General features: G+C 46.3%; 1 protein-coding gene across 17 annotated transcripts in view; it reads right to left on the bottom strand.

Moving 5' to 3' along the window:
- The window catches only part of APBB2 (amyloid beta precursor protein binding family B member 2), a 360,572-nt gene that overhangs the window by 80,066 nt on the left and 253,069 nt on the right, over nt 1-27,437 (bottom strand). For 14 of the 17 annotated variants that reach the window (XM_082390548.1, XM_082390549.1, XM_082390542.1 and 11 more), the window contains 3 exons: nt 26,443-26,505; nt 25,973-26,058; nt 25,818-25,878 (listed from right to left, as the gene is read on the bottom strand). In XM_082390548.1, coding sequence (XP_082246674.1) covers nt 25,818-25,878; nt 25,973-26,058; nt 26,443-26,505 — 210 coding nt within the window. The remainder of the gene's footprint in view (nt 1-25,817; nt 25,879-25,972; nt 26,059-26,442; nt 26,506-27,437) is intronic. The other 3 variants (XM_082390539.1, XM_082390538.1, XM_082390537.1) reach the window with 1 other exon arrangement.

Genomic DNA, 27,437 nt, shown 5'->3' with positions numbered 1-27,437 from the left:
CCAGGCACGAAGGACTGATCCATAACTGAAATATCGTCTACGATGCCCACCTCCCTGCCTGCCTACTCCTCCGGCTCCTGGTGGTCAGTTCATGGAGGCGGGTTCCCAGCGGGGGTCACCGCCGTCTCTAGTAAATAACAGGCTCTGTTCCTAGTAAACACTCTGGAAACCTACAAGGTCAGAGGGCAGGAATACCAACCAGAGTCCCTATGTTCAGGAAATGCTCAGAGCATGCGCCATGACAGGGACTCAAAGCTAAATTATCTAATGGAAGAAGGGGAAGATGCACCGCAGTTCAGAAGCAGTGCCCGTAGTCATCTCTCATGCACAACGTGGAGCCGTGCAGGTTTCTGAGATTTAAGGCTTCGGTGACTTTAAATCCTTAGATGAAAATGGAAGGATTCTTTCAAAGCCCTGTGCCTTGATTTCTCCCTCTCTGTGCCATTCCCCAAGTCAGCTCCTGCCTGCGATGACTATTCCGCCACTGCTCCTTCTGCTTTATAAAAACGCTTGCTGACTCACCACTGTACCACATCGAGAAGAGCAATCATTCTGAGATTTACCGGAACCGAGGTTTGAACCACTGATGTGCTGAAGGGCATGCACAAGGGCAGTCACACTGGGAGGACCGAGATCTGATTCTGCATGACTTTAAATATTTAACAGTCTCTGGGGTGTCTTTGCTTCCTCACGCCTCCTCACCGCATGATCTCTTTGGTAGATGAGCTAGTCCAACTGGGCAGAGCTGTAGCCTGGGCTCCTCCTCTCCCCTCAGGTTGGGGGGGCTGGATTCACGCTGGGGAGTGGGACGGTGCCAGTGCACTGGATTTTGACTTTTAACTTAAAACACAAGTTTGAGCAGCACTGACATCATGACACCAACAGGTCTTGCTTTTAATTTAAGACATAAGACATGCATTTTTGCACAGCAGAGAAATCATGACATCCATATGGCTTAAGCATATTTCTAAGTGTTTATTATTATCTTAAAAACAATATTCTCACTGCAGCACTATTTACAATAGCCAGGACATGGAAGCAACCTAAGTGTCCATCGACAGATGAATGGATAAAGAAGATGTGGCACATTTATACAATGGAATATTACTCGGCCATAAAGAGAAACGAAACTGAGTTATTTGTAGTGAGGTGGATGGACCTGGAGACTGTCATACAGAGTGAAGTAAGTCAGAAAGAGAAAAACAAATACCATATGCTAACGCATGTATATGGAATCTAAAAAAAAAAAAAAAGGTTCTCATGAACCTAGGGGCAGGACAGGAATAAAGACGCAGACATAGAGAATGGACTTGAGGACACTGGGGTGGGGGAGGGTAAGCTGGGAAGAAGTGAGAGAGTGGCATGGACATATATACACTACCACATGTAAAATAGATAGCTAGTGGGAAGCAGCCGCGTAGCACAGGGAGATCAGCTTGGTGCTCTGTGACCACCTAGAGGGGTGGGATAGGGAGGGTGGGAGGGAGACGCAAGAGAGAGCAGATACGGGGATATATGTATATGTATAGCTGATTCACTTTGTTATACAGTAGAAACTAACGCACCATTGTAAAGCAATGATACTCCAATAAAGATGTTAAAAAAAAAATTCTCAGTAGTGCTTAGGTGAGGGGATTTCAGAACGAGAAGGAGGAGGGAGGGAGTTTGCATTTATCGTGTTCCTATGATAGAGGCTCTTTATTAATTACCTAATTCAATTTAGTTTAATTCTCACAATGAAGTGAATCAGGTATTCTACCCATTTTTGAGAAGAGGAAACTGACTCCTAAAGGAACCCTGGCAAGTTTAAGGCTTCATAAAACTTTTTGGGAAATCTGACTTTGCGGCACTGCGGTCGTCACGCTTGTGAATGTGGTGGTGAGGAGGGGGTCGAGGTGGGCGAGAACGAGGTGGCGGACAACAGTGTCACACGCAGCATTTATTACGAGTGTCTGTGCACACATTACACAACGAGTGGGAAAAATCCACTTCTCCTTTACTACTCACCCAGAACGCTTCACTTCTGACCCTTCTAGTCACCAAATGTGAGGGGGGTTTTCCCCACTGCAAGCAAGTCTCTGCAACACCAGCTGGGTGTGCTACAATTTAACTCAATCCTGACACCACCTACCTGGATAGAGAGTCAGATCCCGTAGGTTAAGGGCTCAGACCCACAAGGCTGCTTGCCCCACACACCCCCTCAGACACCAACTGCAAGTCCAGATTGTCACCTGTGCTTCTGACCGACCAATCGGCTACAAAGTGGAGGCTCCCATGACCCCCTCCTCGGGTTTGATTCATCTGCTGGAGTGGCTCACAGAACTCAGGGGAAGTTTACTTACTAGCCCACCAGTTTATTATAAAAGGGTATAACTCAGGAACATCCAGATGGAAGAGGACAAGGTGTGTGAGAAGGGCGTGCAGCCTCCAAGCTTTCTCCGATCATGCCACTCTCCCAGCACCTTCACGTGTTCCCCAACTCAGAAGCTCTCTGAGGCCTGTACTTTAGGGGGTTTTCACAGAGGTTTCACATGATGAAGGCATGATCGATCATTAACTCCATTTCCATCCCCTCTCTGGAGACTAGGGGTAGGACTGAAAATTCCAAGCTTCTAATCATGGCTTGGTCTGTCTGGTGACCAGCCCCGACCCAGGAGCCCACCTAGAGTCACCTCATTAGAACAAAAGACACTGCTATCATCCAGGAAATTCCAAAGGATTTAGGAGCTCTGGGTCAGGAACAAGGGTCAAAGACCAAATATTAGAACAAAAGATGCTCTTTAGTGCTCTTATCACTTAGGAAATTACAAGGGTTTTAGGAGCTCTGTGCCAGGAACCAGGGGCAGATACATATGTATGTGTGTGTGTGTGTGTGTGTGTGTGTGTGTGTGTGTGTGTGTGTATGCATGCCACTTTCTTTTACATATTTAATCAACTCATGGCAACATATGAGATAGATGTTATTACTATTCCTATTTTACAGATGAGGAAACTGAGGCACAGAGTAGTTGTTATGGACTGAACTGTGTCCTCTCAGAATTCATATATTGAAGCTCTAACCCCCAATGTGGCTATATTTGGACATAGGGCCTTTAAAAAGGTAATTAAGATTAAATGAGGTCATAAGATGGGCTTAATCCAGTAGGACTAGTGTCCTTATAAAAAGAGGAAGAGACACCAGGAATGTGAGCACACAGGGTAAAGACTACATGGGGACACAGTGAGAAGGTGACCGTCTGCAAGCCACGGAGAGAGGCTTTGGGAGAAACCAAACCTGCCAGCACCTTGACGTTGGACTTCTAGCCTCCAGAACTGTGAGGATATCAATTTCTGTTGTTGTAAGCCACCCAATCTGTGTGGTATTTTGTTATGGGAGCCCGAGTAGATTAATACAGTGGTGTATACAAACCTAAAGTAACCAGCTAGCATATGGTGGAGCTGGCATTCAAACCCAAGTTCATGTACTGACAAATCCCTGTCAACACGCCATGCTGCCTCCCAGGAGCCGTAACACAGCTGGTTTTCCTAAAGGGGGGATGGGGGGCAGGCATACCTCACTCTACACCCAGGGACCTCAGAGAGGACCTATAACCCCTCCCTCAACCTGACACACCGTGCACATGTGCACATGCCCTCTCCCAGAATCTTAAGTTCTCAACAGCTGGACCAGGCTGAGACCAGAGGTCAGGAGTCCTGGTCCCACTCTAAAGAGGCCCCGGAGAATTCAAGGGCGGGAAGAGGCTGAGGAGAAGGAAATTCCCCGCTGAGCAGGGAATGAGTACTTCAACCCTCGTACCCCTCCCAGGTCTAGCTTTATTGCTCCAGGCTGGCCCTGAGACTTCTCAGAGGTCTAAGAGAGCCCCTACCACAAGGCACTAACTAGCCCTGAAGTGGCGGTCTGGGTGCTCTTGTGCACACTTCCACCCGGGGGCACCATCACCCTTCTCCCTCCCAACCCCTTACTCCTGGCAACAGATCCCTGGAGGTAAGGAGTCTCCATGGGGGCAAAGGCAATCAAACGTAATCAACTGCCTGACGCCTGTGCTCTCATCCCTCTAGGCCATTGCACAGCTGCTCACACTGTGCTCTGGGAAGGCCTAGGGTGGTTAGACTCTGGGACAACCTGTGGGAGGGGCTAAGGCGCAGCCAGGGTGGCGCTGAGGCCTCTGGGGCGCCTCAGCCAAGGTCCTGCTCTTTCTCTCCCATGGAAGGCTTTCTTCAGTGAAAGAAAGGCCAGCGTCCCGTGGCAACGTCCACAGTGACGGTCGCTAATCGGTCACCGAGCAGGGTGAACTGTCAGCACATTATAAGGAATTTATAGACGTTTAAAAACAAACACCAGAACGTCAATTTATTAATTTACAGAGGGAAATGGGAGTCTCACTGGATGCTCAGGCTGGCCAACAAGAGGATTCATCCTCTGGAGGAAATCCACTCCGGTTTTCACCGCCAGCCCGCCGCAGGCTGATGAGCGGAGAGGCGAGCAGAGGGGGCCTGCTTGACGGCCAGGATTCTCGGAGGATCATCGCTAGTGCAAGACACAGGCCTCCGGCTTGCGATTTAATACACACACAGTTGACTGTATTAGTCATTTCCTGCCCAGGAACCAGGCCGGCATTATGAGGCCTATTTTTATCAATGGAAAAGTTGAGTGGAGGTGGGTTCAACCAAGAGACTTAGCCCAGTATTTCCATAACGTCACAGAACAAATGAGACCTATGTGCATATTTAAACATAAACCTGCAGATAGATCGCATCCGACATCTTCACATACGATGGTCATCGTCTTTCTAGCCGTGCCATTTAGCCAGTGCTTACTTACTCTGTGCTGAGCATTTTGTATACACAATTAAGGGTTTGGACTTGGCGGGGAAAGCAAGGCGGCACTGACATTTATGGATCACCTTCTCAACGCTTCATGCCTTACAGCACGTAGCACAACATGTTCTCACAACCCTACAAAGCAGGAGCTCCTTATTATACATGTGAGAAACTGAGTCTGGAGAGCTGAGCTGAACCGCCCAAGGTCACACAATAAAGAAGCAGCAGCTGGAATTTGATCCGAGGTTTAGTACTCAAGGTGGATTACTGTCTTGATTTTATAGAAGAGGAAACCAGCTCAGTGAAGTTCAGCAAAGTGACACAGTTGTGGACCGGCTTGATCCAAGGCCTCATCTTGCTCTCACCATTCTTTGCTCTACATTAGCTGTTCTATAAACAGGAGCACTCAATCCAAAGGAGGCTCCTTGAGAACAGGCCTGTTCTGTGGACCTCTGAACGCCTGCCACCCAAAAGAGGGTCTGGCACACGCTACATGCTCCATAAATATTTGTCGGACTTCCCTGGTGGCGCAGTGGTTAAGAATCCGCCTGCCAATGCAGGGGACACGGGTTCGAGCCCTGGTCCGGGAAGATGCCACGTGCCACGGAGCAACTAAGCCCGTGCGCCACAACTACTGAGCCTGCGTTCTACAGCCTGCGAGCCACAACTACTGAGCCCACGTGCCACAACTACTGAAGCCTGCGCACCTAGAGCCCGTGCTCCACAACAAGAGAAGCCACCGCAATGAGAAGCCCGCGCACCGCAACGAAGAGCAGCCCCCAGTCGCCCGCCGCAACTAGAGAAAAGCCTGCGTGCAGCAACAAAGACCCAACGCAACCAAAAATAAATAAATAAATGAAACAATTAATTAAACAAAATATATTTGTCAAATGAAGACACTTGAGCTGGAGGCAGACTGAGGTACGGTGGCAAGAGTGGACCACATCTGACTGGGAGTCCTCAACCTGGCTGGGCCCTAGGCTAGTTAATTGACCTAAGTTTCTGCATCCTTGGAGGGATAACGCCACAGACGCTGGTGAGAACTCAAGGGGGTGTACCAAGCACTGGTAGAGAGCCTGGCATAGCCACTTTTACCATAGCAAATGCATACAGCCCGGATTCTGAAGCCAGAGCACCCAGGTTTGAATCCCAGATGCCCACTTAATTCCTGAGTGATGCAGCTTTCTAATCTGTAAGATGGAGACAATGATAGTACTTATGTCCTAAGGAACACTGGGAGAAATAAATAGTACGGTGCATCTAATGTGCTTAGAACGGTACACGGTAAGTGTTCAGTGTGTTAGCTATTATTACGATTAGCTCTAAATTATCAACAAATCTCATCTAGGGTATGCCTAGTGATATAAAAGTCATATAAAAATGTCCACGTAGCCAGTAATGCGAGCTAGAGTCAGGTATCACATGCCTCCAAGTGCCTCCACTGTGAAACCGGAGGGCCAGTCCTTCTGGAGGCTAATCCCTGCCTGGGGCCCAATCCATCCTTATTGGCTTATCAGGAGCCCCATCTTCACTAGCTGGTGGGGCCTTGACACAGCCCTGCAGACCGGAGCCCACATTTAAGGGTCCTGGGACACAAGCACTGAGGAACAACCTGAGCCCTTGCTGTGTTTGCAGCCCTTCTCTCTGCACTTCCAGTTCGTTCCTGATCCACACTCTGGGCACCTGGCTGGACCAAGAGTCCTGTCCTAGAGCTGAGTCCCCTGGCAGTGCTTTGTGCTAATGCCCTCTTTAGGTGCCAGTGGGATCTAGACACCTCACTGTCATGCTGTCCCTCCGTCCCAACCCTGACTCTGAGCTAAAGACCACTGAGATGCTACAAGGACCGGCTCATTAGATGGGTCCCTCTGGACATGGAGCAAGCCTGCCAAGCCTGTGGAGAGTACAATCTGGACCATTCCTACACTCATCCAAGCAACACTGACAAGTGTAGAACTCAATACTTTGTTCAACTGTTCAAAAATTCAAAAGCTTCCACAGAAGATTTCTTACATGATAGGAAACGGTGGCTCTCTTACGAAGGGAGGGAGGGTAGGGGCAGGAGGGGCACTTCTTAAACCTGATGCCTGACATGTCACAGTTTTAGTAAGAGCCCATGCCCGTCCAGGCCCAGCAGCGAGGCTGGCTGGAGCCGCTTCTGTTCCTGCAGAGAAGCAGCAGACGTCTTCACTCCTGGGAAACCAGTGTTCCGCCCTGGAAGTGTGAGTGGTGTTTTAGTTTTCCCGTACAGGAGTCTTGGAAAAGATCGAGAGGCAAGTTGTATGGTCCACATGGCTGACTTACACTACAGATTTATATTATTTCTGTTGAGAAATGTTATTTGCAGAGAAAGCACAGAGTAAAACCATAATGAATACTCAAGTTCTACACATAAAGTTGGCCATTTTATCTCGCTGGGGCAAGGAAGATGGCCACGTGAGCTCTAGAGGGGATGCTGATCCAAAGGAAGGAGCAGAGAGAGCCTGAGGTCCGGAGACAGACTGTACCCTCTGCGTTGGGGGCTGGGGACCTGGAGACCTGGGCATAGTCGGGGCCGGGACACCGGGGAGACTGGGAGGTTACAGATCCAATCTCAGCTAGTAACAAGTCTACTTGCAACACGGAACATGCAAAACTCAAATAAACAGAGTACCATTCTTAATAACACTTAGCCAAACGCTGCTGTTTCTGAGGCGATTCAGAACTAATTTGATCCTCTTCTAAAATGCACCCAATAGATGACCCACTAAGAATGATGCCACGTGGGTCTTGAATAAATCCTTCCTCTAAATAGCTCAACTGCAAATACAGTTGATGCTCATTATTTGCGGATTCCGTATTTGCACATTCACCTACTCTCCGAAATTTATCTGCAACCTCCACATCAATATTTGTGGCACGTTTGTGGTCACTCATGGACATGCAAACACTGGCAAAAAATCTGGGTTGCATGATGTGCATGTTCCCAGCTGAGGTTGAACAAGTCTTCTTGTTTCGGCTCTCATACTGCAAACGAGTGCCCTTTCCGTGGTCTACTTAGCACCTTTTTGTGTATGTGTGTGTGCTTTTTCTTGGTGATTTCTCTGTTTAAAACGGCCTCCAAGTGTAGCACTGAAGTGCTGTCTAGTGTTCTGGCGGGAGAAGGCTGTGATGTGCTTTCTGGAGAAAATCCATGTGTTCGATAAGCTTCATTCAGGCGTGAGTCAGTGCTGCTGAACGTGGGCTCAAGGCTAATGAATCAACAATATATATTAAATAAGGTGTCTTTCAACAGAAACACACATAAAATAAGGTTATGTATTGACAGGTTGACGAAAATGTGACCAGAGGCTCGCAGGAACCTAACTCTGCACCTTCCCGAGGAATACTGTATTTCAGTGTTTGCTAATTCAGTGTTGGCAGTGCCTTTACAGAGCTTTATAGACCCACTACAATAGTGAGAATCAACCATACCTGCCCTTCTTCCTAGAGCAAGGCCGGGGGGCGTGGGGTGGTGGAGGGGGACTTGATCACTCTAGCTTTCTGGATTTGGGTATAGTCGGTGTAGGTGGGACTAGGAACCATGGAGCCCTGGGTTCTCGTCGCTGGCCTCCAGACGGATCCCTCCTCCCCCAGGCTGCCCCTTATCTCCCTGGTTCCCTCCCTCACATCTTACTCATGTCACCTTCTCAGGAGGCCTTCCCGGACTACTTAAAACTGCAACCCCTTCCAGCACTGTCTAGCTCTTTTCCCTACTTTAGTTTTCTCCACATTTTCACCTAATGTATTTTCACCTAATGTATGTATATTCCACTTCTGTTTTGCTGTTTCTCTCCCCACACTGGGACACAAATTACATGAAGGCAGGGGCTTGGTCTGCAGCCTCCTCCGCCCCTAAGCACAGAATCTGATCGCTGTGAGGGTTAAATGAGTTCATACACATCAAGCAGGCTTTGAGCAGTATTTGGTGCCTGGTAAAAGCTATACTCATCATCATTATTGGGACTGATTGTAGTTTTTACTGCTGGCTTTTAAGAAAGTTTTTTTTAAAACTGCACTGCTCACCAAGAAAGGAAAAATCTGCAACTTTTTACAGTGTCTGAGATGAATGCAGTAAACTCATAAAGTGGGAAGACCTGCAAAGACCTGAATTAAAAGCACAGCTGTTGACTGAGCACCCCTTAAGGGAGCACTCACCAGGTCCTCGCTCTTGAAGCTGACTCCTAGAAGTCTACACGGTACACACACGGGAAGAGCCTTTGCCCACTGCACAGAGATCCAGAGCACAAGGGATCTGGGGACCCCAGAACCCGACCACCTCATTTCACAAATGAGTAGACCCGAGTCCCGAGAGCACTGCACAGAGTTGCCGCTAACAAATGAGTGTCTGTCTTGTGCGGAGTGGAGTGGGCAGGGAAGTCTGTCCCCAAAGGGTTCCCTTAGTCACCGCCACTTACTGAGATGGTACCTGACCAACTGGAATCACTGTGCAATGCAAAGATGAAGTGAGTATGAACACTCGCTATTCCAAGACATTTACGGCAATTCAAGAAGATAGAAGTATTTTAAGTAGTTGTTTCAAAGACTTTGTTTTAAATTAGCTATATTGAGTTTGTAGGGTAGGAATGCATGTTCACAGAGCTGAGATATTAAAAAGGAGGACTTTCCAGCAATAGACTAAAGGCTAAAAACCTACTCCCAGAGATGACAAGGTATCTGAAGAATAGACATATCCAGGACTCCATCTGAAGACAGATTGACCAAAGAAGCTCCTTGTGGCCCCTCCTCACAAGCAGGTAACACACCTGTGTCTCAATTACACTCAGGTTTTATCCTGTGTGTGTGTGGACACAAGGAAAGAAGGAGCCTTAAGGAACCTTGTAGCTCCAGAAAGCGGAAAATTCTAAGAATTCCCTGGTGATCACACAAAATAACCATGGAGAAGGAAGGACCCAGAGAATGCTGCAAGGCAATGGATTCCCAAAATTCCAAGGGAAGTGACTGCAGATTGGATGCTGTCACAAAGCCTCGAGATGGAAGTAAGCAGTTAGCGGAGGCGAGCCTTGCTGGAGACTTACAGACGGGGGCAGAGAGGAGTTCCTGGAAGGAAGGGGCAGAGGGCAGAGGGCAGAGGGAGGGAGAGAGAACTTTGCATTATTCAGGGTACATAGCCTCGGGGCCAGGGCACCTCGGGTCACGGCAGCTCCTGCTGTTGCCTGAGGCTCATTACTGCTGCCTGTGGGACAACTGCAGCCCTGCCCCCTGAATGGACCTGGGGTGGAGGTCCAGTGATTTGGGCCAGAGGCTGCTGGTCCAAATTCAAGGAGAAGCCTCATTCCCAAATTCATCTCCCCTTTTCTTGGATTCTTACTGTAGATACTCAGTAGCTCACCTCTTAATGCTCTACTATTCTTTGAATTAATGCCACCTCCCCCATTAGCCTCTGAGCCTTGTTTTCAGAGCTGAACTCAAAGCTTTGCTTGTCCCCTTTGCTTGACTGATGAGGCCCATCAGGGGAAGTGACTCGTCCAGGGTCTCCTCACCTGTGAGCGGCCGGTACAGGTGAGCAGTGGGGTGTCCTGATTCTCAACACCGTATCCCTCTCCCAGGAGCCACTTGAGGTCAGGGAGCCCTTGTGTGTGTTTTTCTTCTCCCACAATGCCCAGGTAAGTGCCACACACACCAGCAGCACTTAATATCTGTTGATTCATTTTTTTCTTCCAAGGGGAAGATGCAGGGTATCCTGAGAAAAATCACCAAAACTAATCAAAGTGCTATGAGTCCTGTGAATTATAAAGAAAGGTAGAGGGAGTCTGGATTAATTTTCTCAGAGAAGAATGAGAAGCGTTATCGTGAAGCAGTTGAAAAAGTATGGGGAAAATGCAACCCAAAGTCATCCTTCTACCTAGGGCATCGAGCAAGGGGTAGGGGCTCTGGAAAGACAAGGAGAATCTGGAAAGCAGTAATGATGAACTTCTTAAGGAAAAGAGATACTAAAACAAGAAACCCTCTACCAAGGGGGCTGTGGACTCTTCACTCCTGGGGCAAACCTTTAAAAGTAGGATGTTAACTGTCCCCACTGATGTTCCTGTTTCAACAGAGATGACCAGACCAGAGACACGAGATTTATTCTGCACATAGGTTACGATTCTGCATGTAAAATACAACCTCCGTGAGACTTATTTCATGACAATACATGAGAACCTCAACCATCCCATTTTTCAAACTGCTTTGGAAAGAGTCTTTACATCTTGAAGGAGAAGATGGTAGTTCCACTTAAGCACATAAAAGAGGACACAAAATAAAATGTATTTTTCTGTCTTGAGAATATCTTCACTTATTAACAACGCGGAGTGCCCCAGGGCTGGCGACACTGCATTACTTTAACTCCACAGCTTGCTCTGTGGGAACAGGGACCAGCCTCACCTAGTACACACGTCACAACCCTGCCAGTACACACATCACAACCCCGCCTGTACACAGTTAGCTCCGGCACGCGCTCGCCTCTGCGGCCTTGAATCTTTCATAGAGACAGGTCCGCAAAGAACGTTAGAGGAATGGGGAGGTTCCGTATGTAACGTGATGCCAAAATACGCTGTGGACCACTGGTGACTTTCTCAGCTTCCTGGGTCAATTTTTCCCCCCGTGTTAACTTCTAATAAGTTAAAAAAAAGATTTTTGGGAAAATGTTTTACAAATGCTACATTATTTATCAACACCCATCTCGTGGACAGTATGAGTACTTTAATGCTGTTAACGGCAGCAGGCCAGATTCTGCTGCGGTCCCCCACTTTTCCGCAGTCTTTGTAATCTCTGAAGTCACTGTAAATGCTGGGGAGAAGTAGCAACTAAGGAAGGAACAATCTAGAGTTTCCTGTAAAAGGGGGGCAACTTCGATGTCAATAATATGTACACAGAACTTTGGAGTAACTTTTCTCTTTTTTAAAAGCTAGTATAAAGCTCCTGGTGGCTGAAGCCCAAAGCTTTTCAACCAGAACTCTAGAGGCTGAGACCAGCCTGGGCTTCTACCCGGCACTAGGGCACTAGGAAGGGAAGGCTTGCGTTACTGAACTCAAGTGCTTCACTGCTATTCCAGCTGAGCCACCGAGCAATTCTGAATTGATGAAGGCTTTACATAAATGCGCCCTAACATACAGAAAAGGGGGAGAGCAATATGTTCTAGGTAAAGTGAGAAATCACACACACACACACACACACACACACACGCACGCACAAACTGCAACGAGTCAAAAACCTGTCTCAAGGTTTGTCTATGAGATGAGGCACCAAACACTCAATCCCACTGACACAAAGGAAATTCTTTATTCCTATCATCACTGCCTCCATTCCAAAAATTAGATTAAAACTCCTCGTATAACTTATATAAGCTGGTACTATCTGCATTTTCATTAATAACCAGTGTGTTACGAGACATTTCCTATTTTAATTTTTTTCTAAGGTCTGGAAAGAAGAAAGTAATGCTGCTTCACTTAAGCTATGACACATTGTAATACTGTGATCGCCAAAATGATTCCCAAACTAAATGGATTAGAGAGAGAGGGAGGGTGGCCTTAAAGATGGCATACTTGGGACGGGGCTCAGTCCCACACAGCCTCCAGCTGACGGGACCTACACAGCAGCAAAAACGGGTAAATCACCACGACTGATGGGGCTGCTGGGAACCATTACATCTGAATTTTTAAAGAAACTTTTGGAAGACCAAAACCATACATCATGTTTAGCTAGTGCTGTACAGCAAAACACTGCTACTGTATAACATCTTACTTGGTCTTCACAGTAATACTATGAGTTTCCCAGACTATGCATTAGTACCATCCCTTTTTACAGATTAGAAAAGTGATGTTCAGAGAGGTTAACAAAGTCACACAGCTCATCTCCAACAGCACTGGGCCCAGAACTCAAGGATTCCAGCTCCTACTTCATACCCTTTCCCCTTGGAACATGGCCCTGCATTAGGGACAAAGACTCTAGCTGTTTTTTCCTCTTTTGTCCTTCACCGGGAGTCAAGTGCTTGGGTAATCCACTAAAAGACACACACATACACACAAAAGCAAAGCACACACATAAAAACATATTTTATTTTTCCTCTCAATCTTTAACACAGTTGCACATCTTCAGGTGAGCTTGAGCTCATGGTATAGAACTCCCACACAACAATCACACAGGGAATCAGAGAACCAAACCAAAGGCATGCTTGCAAGACCATGGGAAGGCCCACCTACACAAGAGGAAGGACAGCCCAGAGATTAAAAGCTTGGTCTCTGAAGCCAGACTGCCTGGGTTCATATCTCAGCTCTGCCATTTATCAGCTCTGAAATCGTGGGCAGGTCACGTAAGATTCTGTGCCTCAGCTTCAACTAAAAATAGGAGAAATCAAAGAACATAGCTCCTGGGGTTTGTGGGAAAGCAGGACAGTGGAAGTCACATGGGAGTGTTTGCTATTGCCTTTTACAGAGGTGCTAGATGAGCCTGAAAGACAGAAACTGAGCTTACCGATAACGGCCCCAAACCACCTTGGTATATGTGTGCCCCATAACATACTAAATGCTCAATGAACATCAGCAATCATCACCATATTTTATTATCAGAACACGGCTTTAGAGTCTGCTTCACTCAGGCTCAAATTTCAGTTCATCCATACAATTGATTTGTGATTTTAAGAAAGTGACTTGGGTTCTCTGAATCTCAATTTCCTCATCTGTAAAGTGGGAATAACAACATCACCCGCCCCCCTGCAGGGTTGTTCTGAGAATCAGATGGCCCGATGCAAGTAAAGCACCCAGTAGGGTGCCCAGCACATGGTTGGAATCAAAGCAACGTTAGTTTCCTTCTCTGCCCAACCCTCTACTGTTGCCAAATGATGAAGGTCTACGTTGGATACCCATTCATTTTATTGTTTCTAGATCTCAACCAAAACGGGCAGACATGTATTAGAATATCTGAAGAAGGAGAGAAGAGCTTCATATAGTATTTTATTTGCTAAGTGACACTGGCCTATAGCATTAGGTGAAGAGGGAAAACTGACATTTTCTATAAAAAAGGTTGCTATAGATCTCATCTGAACTCACAGCTCTGAAAAAAAATCACGGCTCTCAGGAGAAGGGCTTTTTGAGAAATCATATATTCTTGTTTCTAGGGTCCATGTGTCATTTACATGGGCCAACGTTCCACCTTCAGTAGAGACAGGGGTCACTTGCTGGTCAAACCTACCACAGGGAATGTGGCTGGAGCAGAAAAGTGGGCGCTGGGTGGGGACCTGTGTCCCCTTCCTGAGCAGCAGGTCTGCTGAGAGAACGAGAGACTGTAAGAGAATCCAAAGGGACACATTTCTGCTCTGTGCCCACAGGAGATGAATTGCAGTGTTGTCTGGCTGGAGATGTGGGTTAAGAATGTGCTGGTTCATCAGCTAAGCACAGTCTTAATGAAGTGATTTTTAGTCTGAGGATCTTTTAAGGTCAATTGAGTTATTTCTAAATTAATTTTTAAAAACTGAGATATAATTGATATATAACATTGGTGCAAGTTTAAGGTGTACAACGTGCTGGTTTGATACATTTATATATTTCAGTAAGACCACCACCATGGCATTCGTTAACACCTCTATCATGCCTCATTTTTATCATTTCTTTTCTGTGGTGGGAACAATCAAGACCTAGTCTCTTAGCAACTTTGACGTTTTCAATACAGTATTGTTGACTGTAATCACTACACTGTGCATTGAACCCTCAGGACTTATTTATCTACTAGTTGTACGTGTGTACCCTTAAACAACATCTCCGCAGTTCCCCTGTTCCCGGCCCCTGGTAACCTTCTACTCTGTTTCTAAGAGTTCGGCTTCTTTAGATTCCACATATAAGAGACATCATACAGTATCTGTCTTTCTCTGTCTGACTTATCTCACTTAGTATAACACCCTCAAGGTCTATTCGTGTCCAAAGCTTGTCACAAATGGCAAGCTTTCTTTCTCGTGGCTGAATAATATTCCACTGCATATGCACACTACACCTCCTTTATCCATCCATCTGCTAACGAACACCTAGGTTGTCAATTTAAATTATTTATAGATTATGCTCAGTGAACGGATCTCAAACGTCTCCTTCAACAGGAAGCAACTGAAATTCCACATACAGATGCAAACTGTCTCTTTCTCAAGTCCAGTAACACTGTAACTGCCATTCTTAAATGGGATTACCATTTTCTCTGCTGTATTACTTTCTTCTGCTCCTCTCCTGGGTCTGATTGATTATCTCACCTTGCATGCCATTGTTGTTGAATAAATATACGTAGAATGAGTGGATGGATGGCTTGGTTACAGACAACTGTTGAGAGCTGTCACACTTCATGTCAATTTAGAGACTGAAAATATGCAAACCTGACTATTAAAACCATTTCCTTAGAAGCACCAGAGCCTGGAGCAGACGAGGAACTCAGGCTCTGATCGTTGTGGCTTCACACTTCAATGAGATTTTAAATAGGAGGCATAGGGGTGAGGGGACAGCGTGGCTTCGCGAAAATGGCTCAGTGTCTGAATTATTCCAATAGTCCTGTAGGAGGAGCCATCATTTCTCTATCAATGTCATTAACTGCAAATAAATAAGAAACGTTCACAGTACAACCTCAGTACTGGCACCGGCATTAAGTTCTCAGGCAACAGCCCCGAGAAGAGGACGCCTGGTACGTGTTGTCAAGTTTCTGGGCAGCCTCGGAATGCCAGCCTCGGGACCCCCAGGGCTCGACCATCTGGCTCTTCCTAGAGGACCCAGCCCTGCTCGATGAAGGTACCACTGCTGCTGCTTCTACCTGAGGCTGCTCAGCTCTGAGAACACCCACGGCCCAGGATTCTCTGCCAGGATCTCACGGGGTCAGGTTGACACATCTGCTGCCCCTGCGCTCTCAGGATGCCCACCTCCACCACCACTGCTGCTGGGGGCCGCCCATCACCTCACCTGTTTCCTGCTTCCTTCCTTCAAGGGAAGAAGGAAGTGTGCCTCTCCTTCATTAGCCATCCAGGCATCTGCCCACCACAGGGAGCAGCTGCCAGCAGTTGGATAACAATGCAGCTCGTTTCAACAGTGCCTTTCAAACCCCGGGGGCTCGCATGGCTGCCAATTCCGCAACTGCTCATTCAGGCAAGCGTAGTGACCAGAAGTTAATAAGGGAAAGGGAGCCGTGGCTCTGCCAGAAACACGGCATTATGCGTGGTCATGTTGGCAAATAAACAGAGGAAAACAGTTTTAGAAACACAAAAGCTGGCCTCTGGGCCCGGAGACAAAATGAGGTATCGAAGGCCAATGGCTCAGTGTCCAAGAGGCAGTGAGTGTCGCCCTGCTCGGTGGAAAAGCAGGCTGGACCAGGCTCAGGAGCCTGGCTCGAGTCTTGCTCTTCCCAGACCAGCTATACACTCTCGGGCAGGTAACTCTGCCGCTCTGTGCTCCTTCCACCTCTCCTGAGGCTTGAATGAGATGGTCCTTATTTTCTCTTTGTGAATGTCAACCTGAAAGCCGTTCGTGAGAGGATGAAATCTCATTCTGCCAGGACTTGGTATGTTCGTCATTGGCTCTGTGCCTCGGTTTCTTGATTCAACTGTGTTGACAGTTATGCCCCTCACTAAGGGCGTTTTCGCTGAATAACTAAAATGCGAGAATAACATCTGTCACAGACTGTATGTCCCAAAGATGGCAGGAATAAAGCACCCTCTCCCCCGCTATCCTACATGCTCTCTGCAGTATGACCTTGACACTCTCCCTCAAGAGGTAGAGTCCGTGTCTCCACCCTTGGGTCTGGGCTGCGACTGCTCTGATCAACAGAACAGGGTGGAAGTGATGGGGTGCCATCTCCTGAAACAGCCTTGTCTCACCTGGTGGCTTCAGGAAGCTTCCTGCTTCTTGGAAGCCAGACACCATGTGAGAAGTACACCTGCCTACCCAGAGACCACCACTGTGAGAACTCCAAGCCACATGGAGAGGCCCTGGAGGATGAGATGCCACATGAAGAGAGGCAGTGGCCAAGGAACACTGAGCCACCAGGCACGTGAGTGAAGAAGCCGTCTTGGAAGTGGATTCTCCAGCCCCACCTGCCCCCAGATGCCCCCATGTGGATCAGAAAGGAACTGCGCCACTGAGCCCTTCCCAAATTCCTGAACCCACAAAATTTATTTCAGGAGCAAAATAAATGGTTGTTTTAAGCTACCAAGTTTGGGCATAGTTTGTAACATGTGTACATATTAACAGATGACAGAAACAATGTTATCTGCAGTATTGGACAAATATGGGTGGGCCTCATCTTAATAGATCTGTTCCTAAAAGCATTTGCTGAAAATGAACACAAAATTACATGTAAAATTATTTTTTAATCTTGAGCACTTACATTTACATTTTGAGAGAGAATCACTAAATCCCGTTGCAATGCAAGTACACGCATTAGTTTAGGCATCATCTCCTTCTGGAAAACCATATGCCACCCCTTACTCCCAGCCAGGATAGATGTCCCCAGCTCAGCACCCATGACATGATAGCTCAGCACTTAGCACAATGCACTGAATTTCCCTGTTTGTTGTCTGCCCCGTGAAGGCAGGGGACATATCCGTTCCTCCTTGTAAGAGAAGAGTCATAACGTCTAATGCACAAAGTATGATAGAGATGGTTCTAAGCACTTGACATAGATCTTATGTTTATATCAATTCACTTAATGTTTACTAATAGCCTTGTGGGGTAGGTACTATTATTATGCCCACTCTCTAGATGAGGCAACTGAGGTACAGAGAGGCTAAGTAACTTGCCCAAGGTCACCCAGCTAAGTAAGTAGCAGAGGCTGGCTTTGAACCAAGGCAGTCGGGGCCCAGAGTACATGCTCTTAGCCATTGTAACACACAGATTTTCTTTAACATCAAGCATTCAATAAATGTTTTTGACTCAATTAATGAATCAACAACAGAAATCAAACCCAAACTTCTCATACAGATCAGGATTTCTGAAAGAAAAAAACCCGTGCCACATGAACAAAAATCAATTCTAAGAACTACATGCAAACATAAAAATCCCATACAAATGCTAAGTAATGATAACGAATTTGCTACATAGACCAGAAATAAATCTGAATGAGAAAAGATACTCCCTACCCCTTCCTGTTTATCTATTAGTGGTAATCTAGTCAGTAGCAACTAATATGATTACTTCAGGAAAATCTATGCGAATAGGAACCAAGGGAGGGCACAGATAAATAAAGCTTACAGATGAATATTAGAATCTCATGTTCATTCGCCGTTCACTTCAGGACGTTCCTCTATCAAACCTACTGACCAACTGATGTGTATCACCTCTTTCTCTTTTCTCTCCATCTGGGGCAGGTTATACCAAAAGAGGACAGAGACAAGCAAAGCTTTCACGAAAACCAGTGCCTGGGAAAGACATCCCCGAGCAGCTGGGAACCGGCTGCAAGTGGCCGTGACAGAACTGGGAGGTACTGTGTAGGAAGACTGTAGAAGATGCACAGAAATGACACCTTATTTATCTGATTTCAAACTCTTTACCGTTGCTGCTTGACGTGTTGTGTACAGACCGGCAGCACAAGCAGCACCCGAGAGCTTGGCAGAATTGCAGTACCTTGTCCGGCCCCAGGACAACTGAACCTGAATCTGTCGATATGGGCAGGCAAGTTTGAAGGCACTGCCAAGGACTGGACCATCTGGGAGCCGCTGGAAAGGAAGGGGGAGTCTTTCCTCAAGCAATGACTCTCCAGTCCCCCCCCCCGCCCCCAACCCTGCCTACCTCTGACATCCCTGCTACCTCCACCTCAGACACCCAGGCAGCCAGCGACCATAAAGCTTAGGGAAACGATCCCTGGGAGTGGGTGGGCACGACGCTCCCTTAGACCTTGGAGTCAAATGCAACTAGGTTTGAGTCCCAGCTCCACCAGTTACTGGCTGTGTGATAAAATGAATTATTTAACCTGTTCAAAGCACCAGTTTCTTATCTGGTAATATGGGGGCGACCGCCACGGTGCCCCGCGGTTGCAGGAACATTGCATGTAGGTGCCTAGAATAGTGCAGGACGCAGGCAGAGCGTGCGTTCAGAAGAGGGAGCCAGCTCCCTCTCTCCAGCCCTGGGTTCAAACTGCTCTTTCTTCCCTTCTCCAGATCTGGCGATAGACCAGACTGAACTATTTCATCTCCAGACGCCACAGCTCAAGACTGCTCACCTTCATTCCAGATCTGAAAACTTCTCAGGACCAGAAGTGACTTCTGAGATGATAACACATCATTCTTACAGCCAAGGAAGCTGAAACCCAGAGAATTTAAGGCTTGGGAAAGAATAATCTTCCTTACCCAGTTCCCTTGTGGTGGATTCCGAAGAACAGTGTTCTGAAAGCAGTTCTAATTACTTCTCCTCCCAAATATCCTGAAAATGATTTGTTATACACTCTGACGCCTGGTCAGAGGCCCAGGAGACCCACCTTTGAATGCCATCTCCACCACTAATTGTGGGACCCTAGGAAAGTTACGCACACAAATTTTCTGGGATTCACTTTTTCACCTGTAAAGGAGGACCATTCGATCATCTTTAATGTCACTTCTAGCTTTAAGCAATTCAATGATTTCACATGAAATGCTGATTTCTTTAGGGACGTAATTTTAAGACTGTCCACAAGATGGCAGAACACTTCCTTTACAGAAGTCTGAGCATAGCGAACACAAAGGAGAGGAAAGCACTCTAAGGAATTCGTACATATTTTTCAAAGCATTCAGTTTTCTACAATTTAATTATAACTGGCTTTTATTTTAGGGTTAATCATTCTAGTCAAGCATTTGGCCAGCAATAAGCCACATGCCATGAGAAAAGGAACGTTTTAAAGGGCTAAATTAGGGTTCTGAGGTAGTAGGATGAGCCCAGGGGGCAGAGTGCAGAATCGTGGGGATTCAGAAGTGCAAGCTACCTGGCCGCCCAGACATGACTAGAAATTGCCTTGTTGACAAATGAGGCACAAGAGGCAACTATCTACAAAAAGCTTGTACACGCAGACATTTAAAAACATTTCACATGGAGCAGTGACGCAAAATAGACAGAGAGAGAAAAAAAATAATTAGAAAAAATCTTCAAGATTACAATAACAAAGTTTTGAATTTAAAAATGCAGAGGGACTAAACACCACGTACTGTCCTGAGCTAGATCCTGGAACTGAAAAAGGACCTAGAAGAACGACTGGTAAAATCAGAATAAAGTGTTTAGGCAATAGTTTTGTATCCCTCTTCATTTTTTTAGTTTTCACAAGTGTACTATGGTTATGTAAGATAGGACCTTGGGGGAAGTTGGGTGATGGGTATACAGGAACTCTCTGTACTATCTTTGTCACTTTTCTGTAAATCCAAAATTATTCCAAAATAAAATTTTTATTTAAAAAATGCATAGAAAAATAAGGGCAGGGCTTCCCTGGTGGCACAGTGATTAAGAATCCGCCTGCCAATGCAGGGGACATAGGTTCGTGCCCTGGTCCGGGAAGATCCCAGGTGCCATGGAGCAACTAAGCCCGTGCACCACAACTACTGAGCCTGTGCTCTAGAGCCCGCGAGCCACAATTACTGAGCCCACGTGCTACAACTACTGAAGCCCGTGTGCCTAGAGCCCGTGCTCCGCAACAAGAGGCACCACTGCAATGAGAAGCCTGCACACCGCAACGAAGAGTAGCCCCTGCTCGCCACAACTAGAGAAAGCCCACACACAGCAACAAAGACCCAATGCAGCCAAAAATAATAAAATAAATTTATTAGAAAAAAAAGAAAAATAAGGGCAAAAGACAGCCAAGAAAGGACAGAAACACGGAGTTTCATAATAAACATAGGGTTTTGTAACTACCAAAACAAATGTCCTATGTTGATGATAATTTAAGAGGGGGGAATTTTAAAGTAGGAGGTAGTAGCTCACATGCAATAAAATAAGGTAAATAAGTAAAAATGACAAAGCCTAAAGAATAATGGGCAGTGGACAAAGGTGTCTTCTAGGGTATTACAGATGGAATTATACGCTGCCGTAGCCTTTTCTGAAAAGCAGTTTTGCAATAAGTGACAGAAGCCATAAGTTGATAGCCTTTGACCCGGTAATACCGGTTTTAGCAACCTGTACCAAAGCAATGATTTAAAAGAAAAAAAGCCACCTATTTTTATGAAGTTGTAACTCTGCCCTGTAGCACTGGAAATTGTTCCTATGGCCACTGGGTGCCTAGACAGATTATGGTGCTATTAATTAAATGGAATATTATAATGGAATTAAGAATGATAAATCTGAGAATTATGGAAAGGAATACGTGAAGTAATTTTTAAAGAGCTCAGTACATGCAATGTAGTATCCTAGATTAGGTCCTAAAAAGGATATTAGTGGAAAAAATGAGAAAATGTGAATGAATAAAGCCTATTTTAGTTAATAATACGGTATCAATATTAATTTCTTAGTTTGGATAATTGTCCGTGATTATGAAGATGTTACTATTAGGGGAACATAGGTGAAGGGTATATGGGAACTCAATATCTTTGTGACTTTTCTATAAATCTATAATTATTTTAAAATAAAAGTTAAAGAGCTCAGAATTATATACAAACTCATGCACATACTGCAATCAACTAAAAAAATATTTACTGTATATAAAGTTAGGTAGGCTCATAAAACACTGTCAGAGTTATAAAAATACTTTGCTTTTGCAGGGGTGGGGTGGCATGGGGGGAAGAGTTCATTTATGTTGCTACTTAGATGTTTCACTGAACAACTGATTATCAAGATGCTCTGACTCAGAGTGGCTGGGGAGAATTCTGAAGGATTCATATCCTGATAGTCTAAAAATGACTTTTATTTTTCCAGCATCTAAGTTTCACTGAGGGAGTAAGGAAGACATTTTCTATAATAATCTTTTTAGTAATCATTCCTCGGGGACTATATTTAGAATTCCATCATACATGAAATTAAATATTTTTGTTTCCTAAAGAAAGGATACCCTCTGCTTCTTTGCGGGGCACTCAGTTCCTGAGTCCTTGGCAAACTGAAAGAATGGAAAGGGTTAACTAAAGATACCCTTCAGATATCTTTAGATCTATCGAAAGCTTGAACATCTGGGAACCTAGATCTTGCCACTTCTGCCTGCTTAGGTGCCCCAGGCAGCATTAAACAGGCGAGGAGTGACTAAGGGGGCAGATGGGAGAGGCCAGAGGGTGGTGGCGATGGGGAATACCTCCAAGGTGGCCTCATCAAAGTCAGCTCTACACCAATGGACTTGTTCCAAATTTGTAAAAAATAACTTCGTTTAGCGCTGTTAGAAACAGCACTGAAGGATGACCTTAACCTCCCCTGCAGGGTTTCCCTTGGCCCGCGTCCATCAGGGGGTGGAGAGACTTGCCTCCAGAGAAGCACAGCAAGACTCAGTTTCCCCAAAGGGACGCCACCTGTGTGGGGTATCGAAAGTGGGCAGCTCGGCCAATCGCCAGACACACAGATGAGCTCCACTCCAGCCCCCGCTTCCTCCTGTTCTGGCCCAGCGTTTATCATAAGCCTGGTTGAACTTACACCACTGAGGGATGGTCTGAAAAAACCTGCGGCCCATCCATTCCACTTCTGGAGTCTAGGGTTCATCTCTGCCTCAAGTCAGACCGGAAAGCTGGTCCACGCTGTCAAAATCCTCCACCAATTTACTTGAAATGGGTTTGTCCTTTGCTTCCAATGAGCAAAATCCAAATTTCTACGTGTCTTTACATAAACCTGGAGTATTGTTGAGGGCACGGATCACATTAATTGATGGTGGCCCCTAAATGAAGCTCCAGGTGAGACTTTTTTTTGGACAGTCTAGTGAGCATGGGCTCTGGAGCCAAATGGCCTGGATGCAAATCCTGACTCTACTATTGAAGCAGCTGTTCAACTTTCTATGCCGCATTTTCCTCATCTGCAATAATGACAGTCAGCCCCTTGAATTTCCGTGAGAATAAGAGTCAACAGCAATGAAGTCTTTAGGACTAAGCCGGGCAAAATGTTAGCACTCAATAAATATTCATTATTACAATTATTTTATAACAGAGCACTAGAAAAGCCATTATATTCCATAAGGAACTGAGATGCTTTTACCTCATGCACAGTGGGATTCATAGAAAGCAGGGTTCTGAGACCCTTTTCCCCTCCCGACAGACTTAGTGTCCTCAAGAGTGACAGTGACTTTCTATAGCACGGGGCACCTTCAGAATCTAGGGTGGGATGGGGGCAGTTAGAAGCACGTGTAGTTTGCAGAGGTTTTTTCAAGATTCTGAGATGCCCTTACAGGAATTCATGCCATTTACCATAAGAGTCCTCAGTATAAATAATCACCTGGAGGTACAAAAATGGACCCAAAGGTCCATTTTCTTAACTATGCCAAGTCCTATGCTCTGAAAAAAAAGTCCTATGCTTTTTCCTTCTCCCCAGTCTGATCTGTCCTAACTCCATCTACTGTCCCAGTACAGACAGATGCACTGATTCTTCCCTTATGTTTTCTGTGGCTTGTAAGTGCTTTCATAAGTCTCCTCAGATCTTTTATAGAACAAAGAAGGATATAAAATAAATAATACAATACACATGCTTTTTTGTTTAGAACTAAGTACAACTTTAGTTACTTCTAAGAAAGCTGAGCCTCCTTATTAACATAAACAAATTCCTAATAGGTGCTAGAATAGACACGTTGGGAACAGAACAGTGGTAGGTCAAGAATTCAGTAAGCAATACAACTGAGAGGGAAAAAGAGAAAGCACCCTCTTAGGTAACAGCTCAATTACCTCCTATTCCTGCCACCCATTCAATCTCCGTTCCATGCATCACCCTTCCGGCCCACTCTTGTCAATTTCACACTCAGCTTTACAGACATCACTGGCCCAGCCCTTCCGGGTGGAGAAAAATATTGCTGCTGCTCGCCCTTCCTCCTCCAGTCTTTGCTGATAGCCCTTATAAAACACTTGGTAGCAAAGCAAATTATTCACAGCCTGCCTTCCTGTTTTACTGCGTCCCTTCCCTTCCTTGCCGTAAGATTTATCTTTAAAGGCCAGGGTGTCAGCGGCCAACCAAGAACTTGTTCAGAACACGGCTGGCTCTGGAGCAGCCTTAACCTGATCAGGCTGTGCTTAGAATGAAGCTGAGCAAACTAGGAGCAACGGAGAAGCCCTGGGATTCTTACAGAACCAATGGCAATGTGGCAGCTTCTGGCCAGGGAGCCAAGGTTTTGAACCTGCACGGTGTTCCCCACTTAACTACTGCTACAGGAACCTATCTGCTGTTTTATTCACAGACACAGATCTACTTTGGGATTCAGAAAAATATCTAGGTCCAGCTACATAATTTGCAAATGAAAATGAAATATGTAAAATGAAAACACATGGCCCCATGTTCAAAAAGCAGGGGGGAGAAAGCTGTAAAAAGTATTAAGACATGAAGCTTTACCCTTTCTTCTGCATTCTCTCTCTCAACTCCTAACGGGGTTTTTTTGCTTGTTATTTAATGTCACGCTCTCTCGGGCATGGGGATACTTACAGGGTGAGTGCAGACCATCACAGGCTGCCCACCCCTACAGACCATCAGCTGCTTGGCCGATGCACCACGTCCTGGCCAGGGGTGGGGAAACTGAGCCAAGAATCCCCCTTTCCCGTGGACTCACCACCCCAGCCCACAGCAAATGGGTGACCCTCTGTTTGCAACACCTGTGCCGGGACACGCTAGGTACCTGGACTGGGAGTGGGCGGGGCCTCACTGAGTCACCTGCCGAACACACTGCTGTGCTGTCCGCCTGAGCTGGGCAGGACACTACTTTGTCCCCTCCTGGGACACCATGGAGTTTGTGTACCTGGCGTCAACTCTCCCCAGGCTCACACCTAGCCCCCTACAGGGGTGGAAGGCAACAGTAATTGCTGGGTCGGGGCAGGGATGGGGAGGGTGGCAGGGCCTGAGGTGCCAAGGAGCAGGGGAACGGGCAGCTGAGAAACACTGGGGAGGTAGGGAGGTGGCAGGACTGTGCATAAGCCAAGGCTCCAACCCCCCGGAGCACACTCCGTTGCCCCACTGCACTTCATCTACAGAGCACAGGGTCAAAGATAAAAGTATGAAGAACATCAAGAGAGCAACTGCACAGAAAAACACGGGGCCCTGATTCTCAGCGCAGGGACCCGTGCAACTGCACAGGTCACATACCCATCAGCTGGCCCTGCCGGTTCCCCACCAGAAGTCCAGAGCGAAAGTTCACTCTCACTTTCCACCATGAAACAGGCCTGTGTTTAGGACGGGGACGAGGAGGAGCTTTCGCTCTGCACAGGTGTGAGGCTGCCCTGGAGGAGGTGGGCGTGAGGGGTCTGTGGCACCTGTTCAACCGCCCCTCCCGTGGCACTGCAAGGCACAGCCTGGCTTATCTTCAAAGGCTTCTGAAGCCCACCTGTTCGAACGATAATTTTAACTTATTGCGACGCACAAAGAACTGATGTAGTGAGATACAAGCAGAGTCGTGATGATTACAGAAATCCTCCCCAAACCTAACTTGGCCGAGGGATTTACTTTAATTGTTGGGGAGATTAGGAAAGAGAGAGGACTGAGGAATAATTCCTTACTAAGTGGCTCTGGGTTGATGGTTTGTAAAAAACTGGGCCATTGGGCTTCCCTGGTGGCGCAGTGGTTGAGAATCTGCCTGCCAGTGCGGGGGACACGGGTTCGAGCCCTGGTCTGGGAAGATCCCACATGCCGCGGAGCAGCTGGGCCCGTGAGCCACAATTACTGAGCCTGCGCGTCTGGAGCCTGTGCTCCCAACAAGAGAGGCCGCGACAGCGAGAGGCCCACGCACCGCGATGAAGAGTGGCCCCCGCTCGCCGCAACTAGAGAAAAGCCCTCGCACAGAAACAAATACCCGACACAGCCAAAAAAAACAACAAAAAAACAAACAAAAAAAAAAACCTGGGCCATTATCCAGTCATTATTTTGATGCAAGGATATTAACCTGGTCGCTGAAAGCACTTTCTTACAAACCTTAGCTTCTGGGTCACTGTTGATACTACAAGAATCATCGTCATCAGCATGTGGGGCATTTCTAGAAAGAAAAACAGAGAATTGGGCTGAGAATTCTACTGCAATCTCTAGCTGCACAGAGCCACATGTTACGGCAGGTGCCCTGAACGCCCTACCTGAGCTTCAAGGACGCATAGCGCAGTGTTGCTCCTTCAAACTCTTTTAAACTGGGGTCCGGGTTGACTGTGGCTGCGTGCAAATCCTGGAGGAAAAGAGATCCCTGTTAATGTAGAAAGGGGGAATGACCCATTACATGGCCTCAAATATCAAAGGGGAGAGAAGTCCTCCCGGCACGAGGCAGAGAGTGTACGTGAGCTTAGGCGGAAAAAGGCATGCATGGGCTGCTGATGCCGGTTTGGTGCCAAGTGCCGCTTCTTACAAGACAACAGGAACCTGGGGCAATCAGCCTGAAGTCATTCACAATGGGAGACATCAAAAAAGGCGACACGTGTGAGTCCCACAGCCCTAGCCAGAAGCCCCCTCACTCCGTCCCTGCAGAATGCATGATATTCACAAAGAAGATGCAGCCACAGCCATGCAAAAAGGACAAAATATTAAATGAGCTAAAATCTGACAATATACTTGCCTTCCAAATGTCACTATTAATCTTTCCCCCATTCAGAACAGCAAAATCACTCCATGGCTGTTTCTAGACATATAATTATTCACAGGGAAAAAGCACATTGATTTTAAAAAAAGAAAGAAAGAAAGAAAGAAAATAATAAAGGATAGAAAAGGAAAGGGAAAAAAAAAAAGAAAACACACACACACACACACACACAAGACACTGTTGTTAGCATTGATATTCACAGGATGGGTTAGGGAACAAATTCACTCTAACGGCAGCATGTGAGCTCGCTCTCCCTTGATCTAGATCAACACCTGAGGCCTAGGGCAGGAGGAAAGAGAGGGCGCTTTAATTACTTACCAAAACAAATGGCTGAATGTTATTACCAGACAGTGAAGTCATCGATACTTTCTAAATGTGGTCTTAAAAGCACACACTATGCATCAAAGTATTAAATGCCCAGCGTACCTAATTTCACAGGCAGCTTTTTCTCTCCTATTAACCAAACAGAACTGTTTTCTTGAAGTGGAGGTGGAATTAGGGATGACGTTTGTCAATGTGCTAGATGGAAATGGGAGTGTCCATGGCGAAGGGCATAAAAAAGCTGGGGGCCAAATTATTTTCACTTAAAAGAAAAAAATGGCAATGATGGAGGGCAAAGAACCCAGCCTGACCTCATCTTGCTGAGATTTAATCTAATAAAAAATAGCTCTAGACAATCTAATGTAAATTCCTCTTGTTCATAAAAAACTCTACTTCCTTGCCACCCAAGCCTCTTCACAAATTAATATTCGATCACGAAATGCTTTTCTAAACATAGTTACAGAACAAAGTGCAAAGCCTTGCCTCGCTGGGCAACCTCTGACAATAGACCTTCAAATCTAAACAACTCCTTCCTTTATTCACCTCGGACAACAATGGAAACATTTTTTTTCTTTCTACTATATTGACTGAATATTCAAATATTTTTCACGTGACATTTGGGGAAATAAATGATACTAATAAGACACCCA

Source organism: Balaenoptera borealis (genome assembly GCF_965194805.1).
Source record: "Balaenoptera borealis genome assembly, chromosome: 4".
NCBI lineage: Eukaryota > Metazoa > Chordata > Mammalia > Artiodactyla > Balaenopteridae > Balaenoptera > Balaenoptera borealis.
This window is presented reverse-complemented; position numbering and strand designations above follow the sequence as displayed.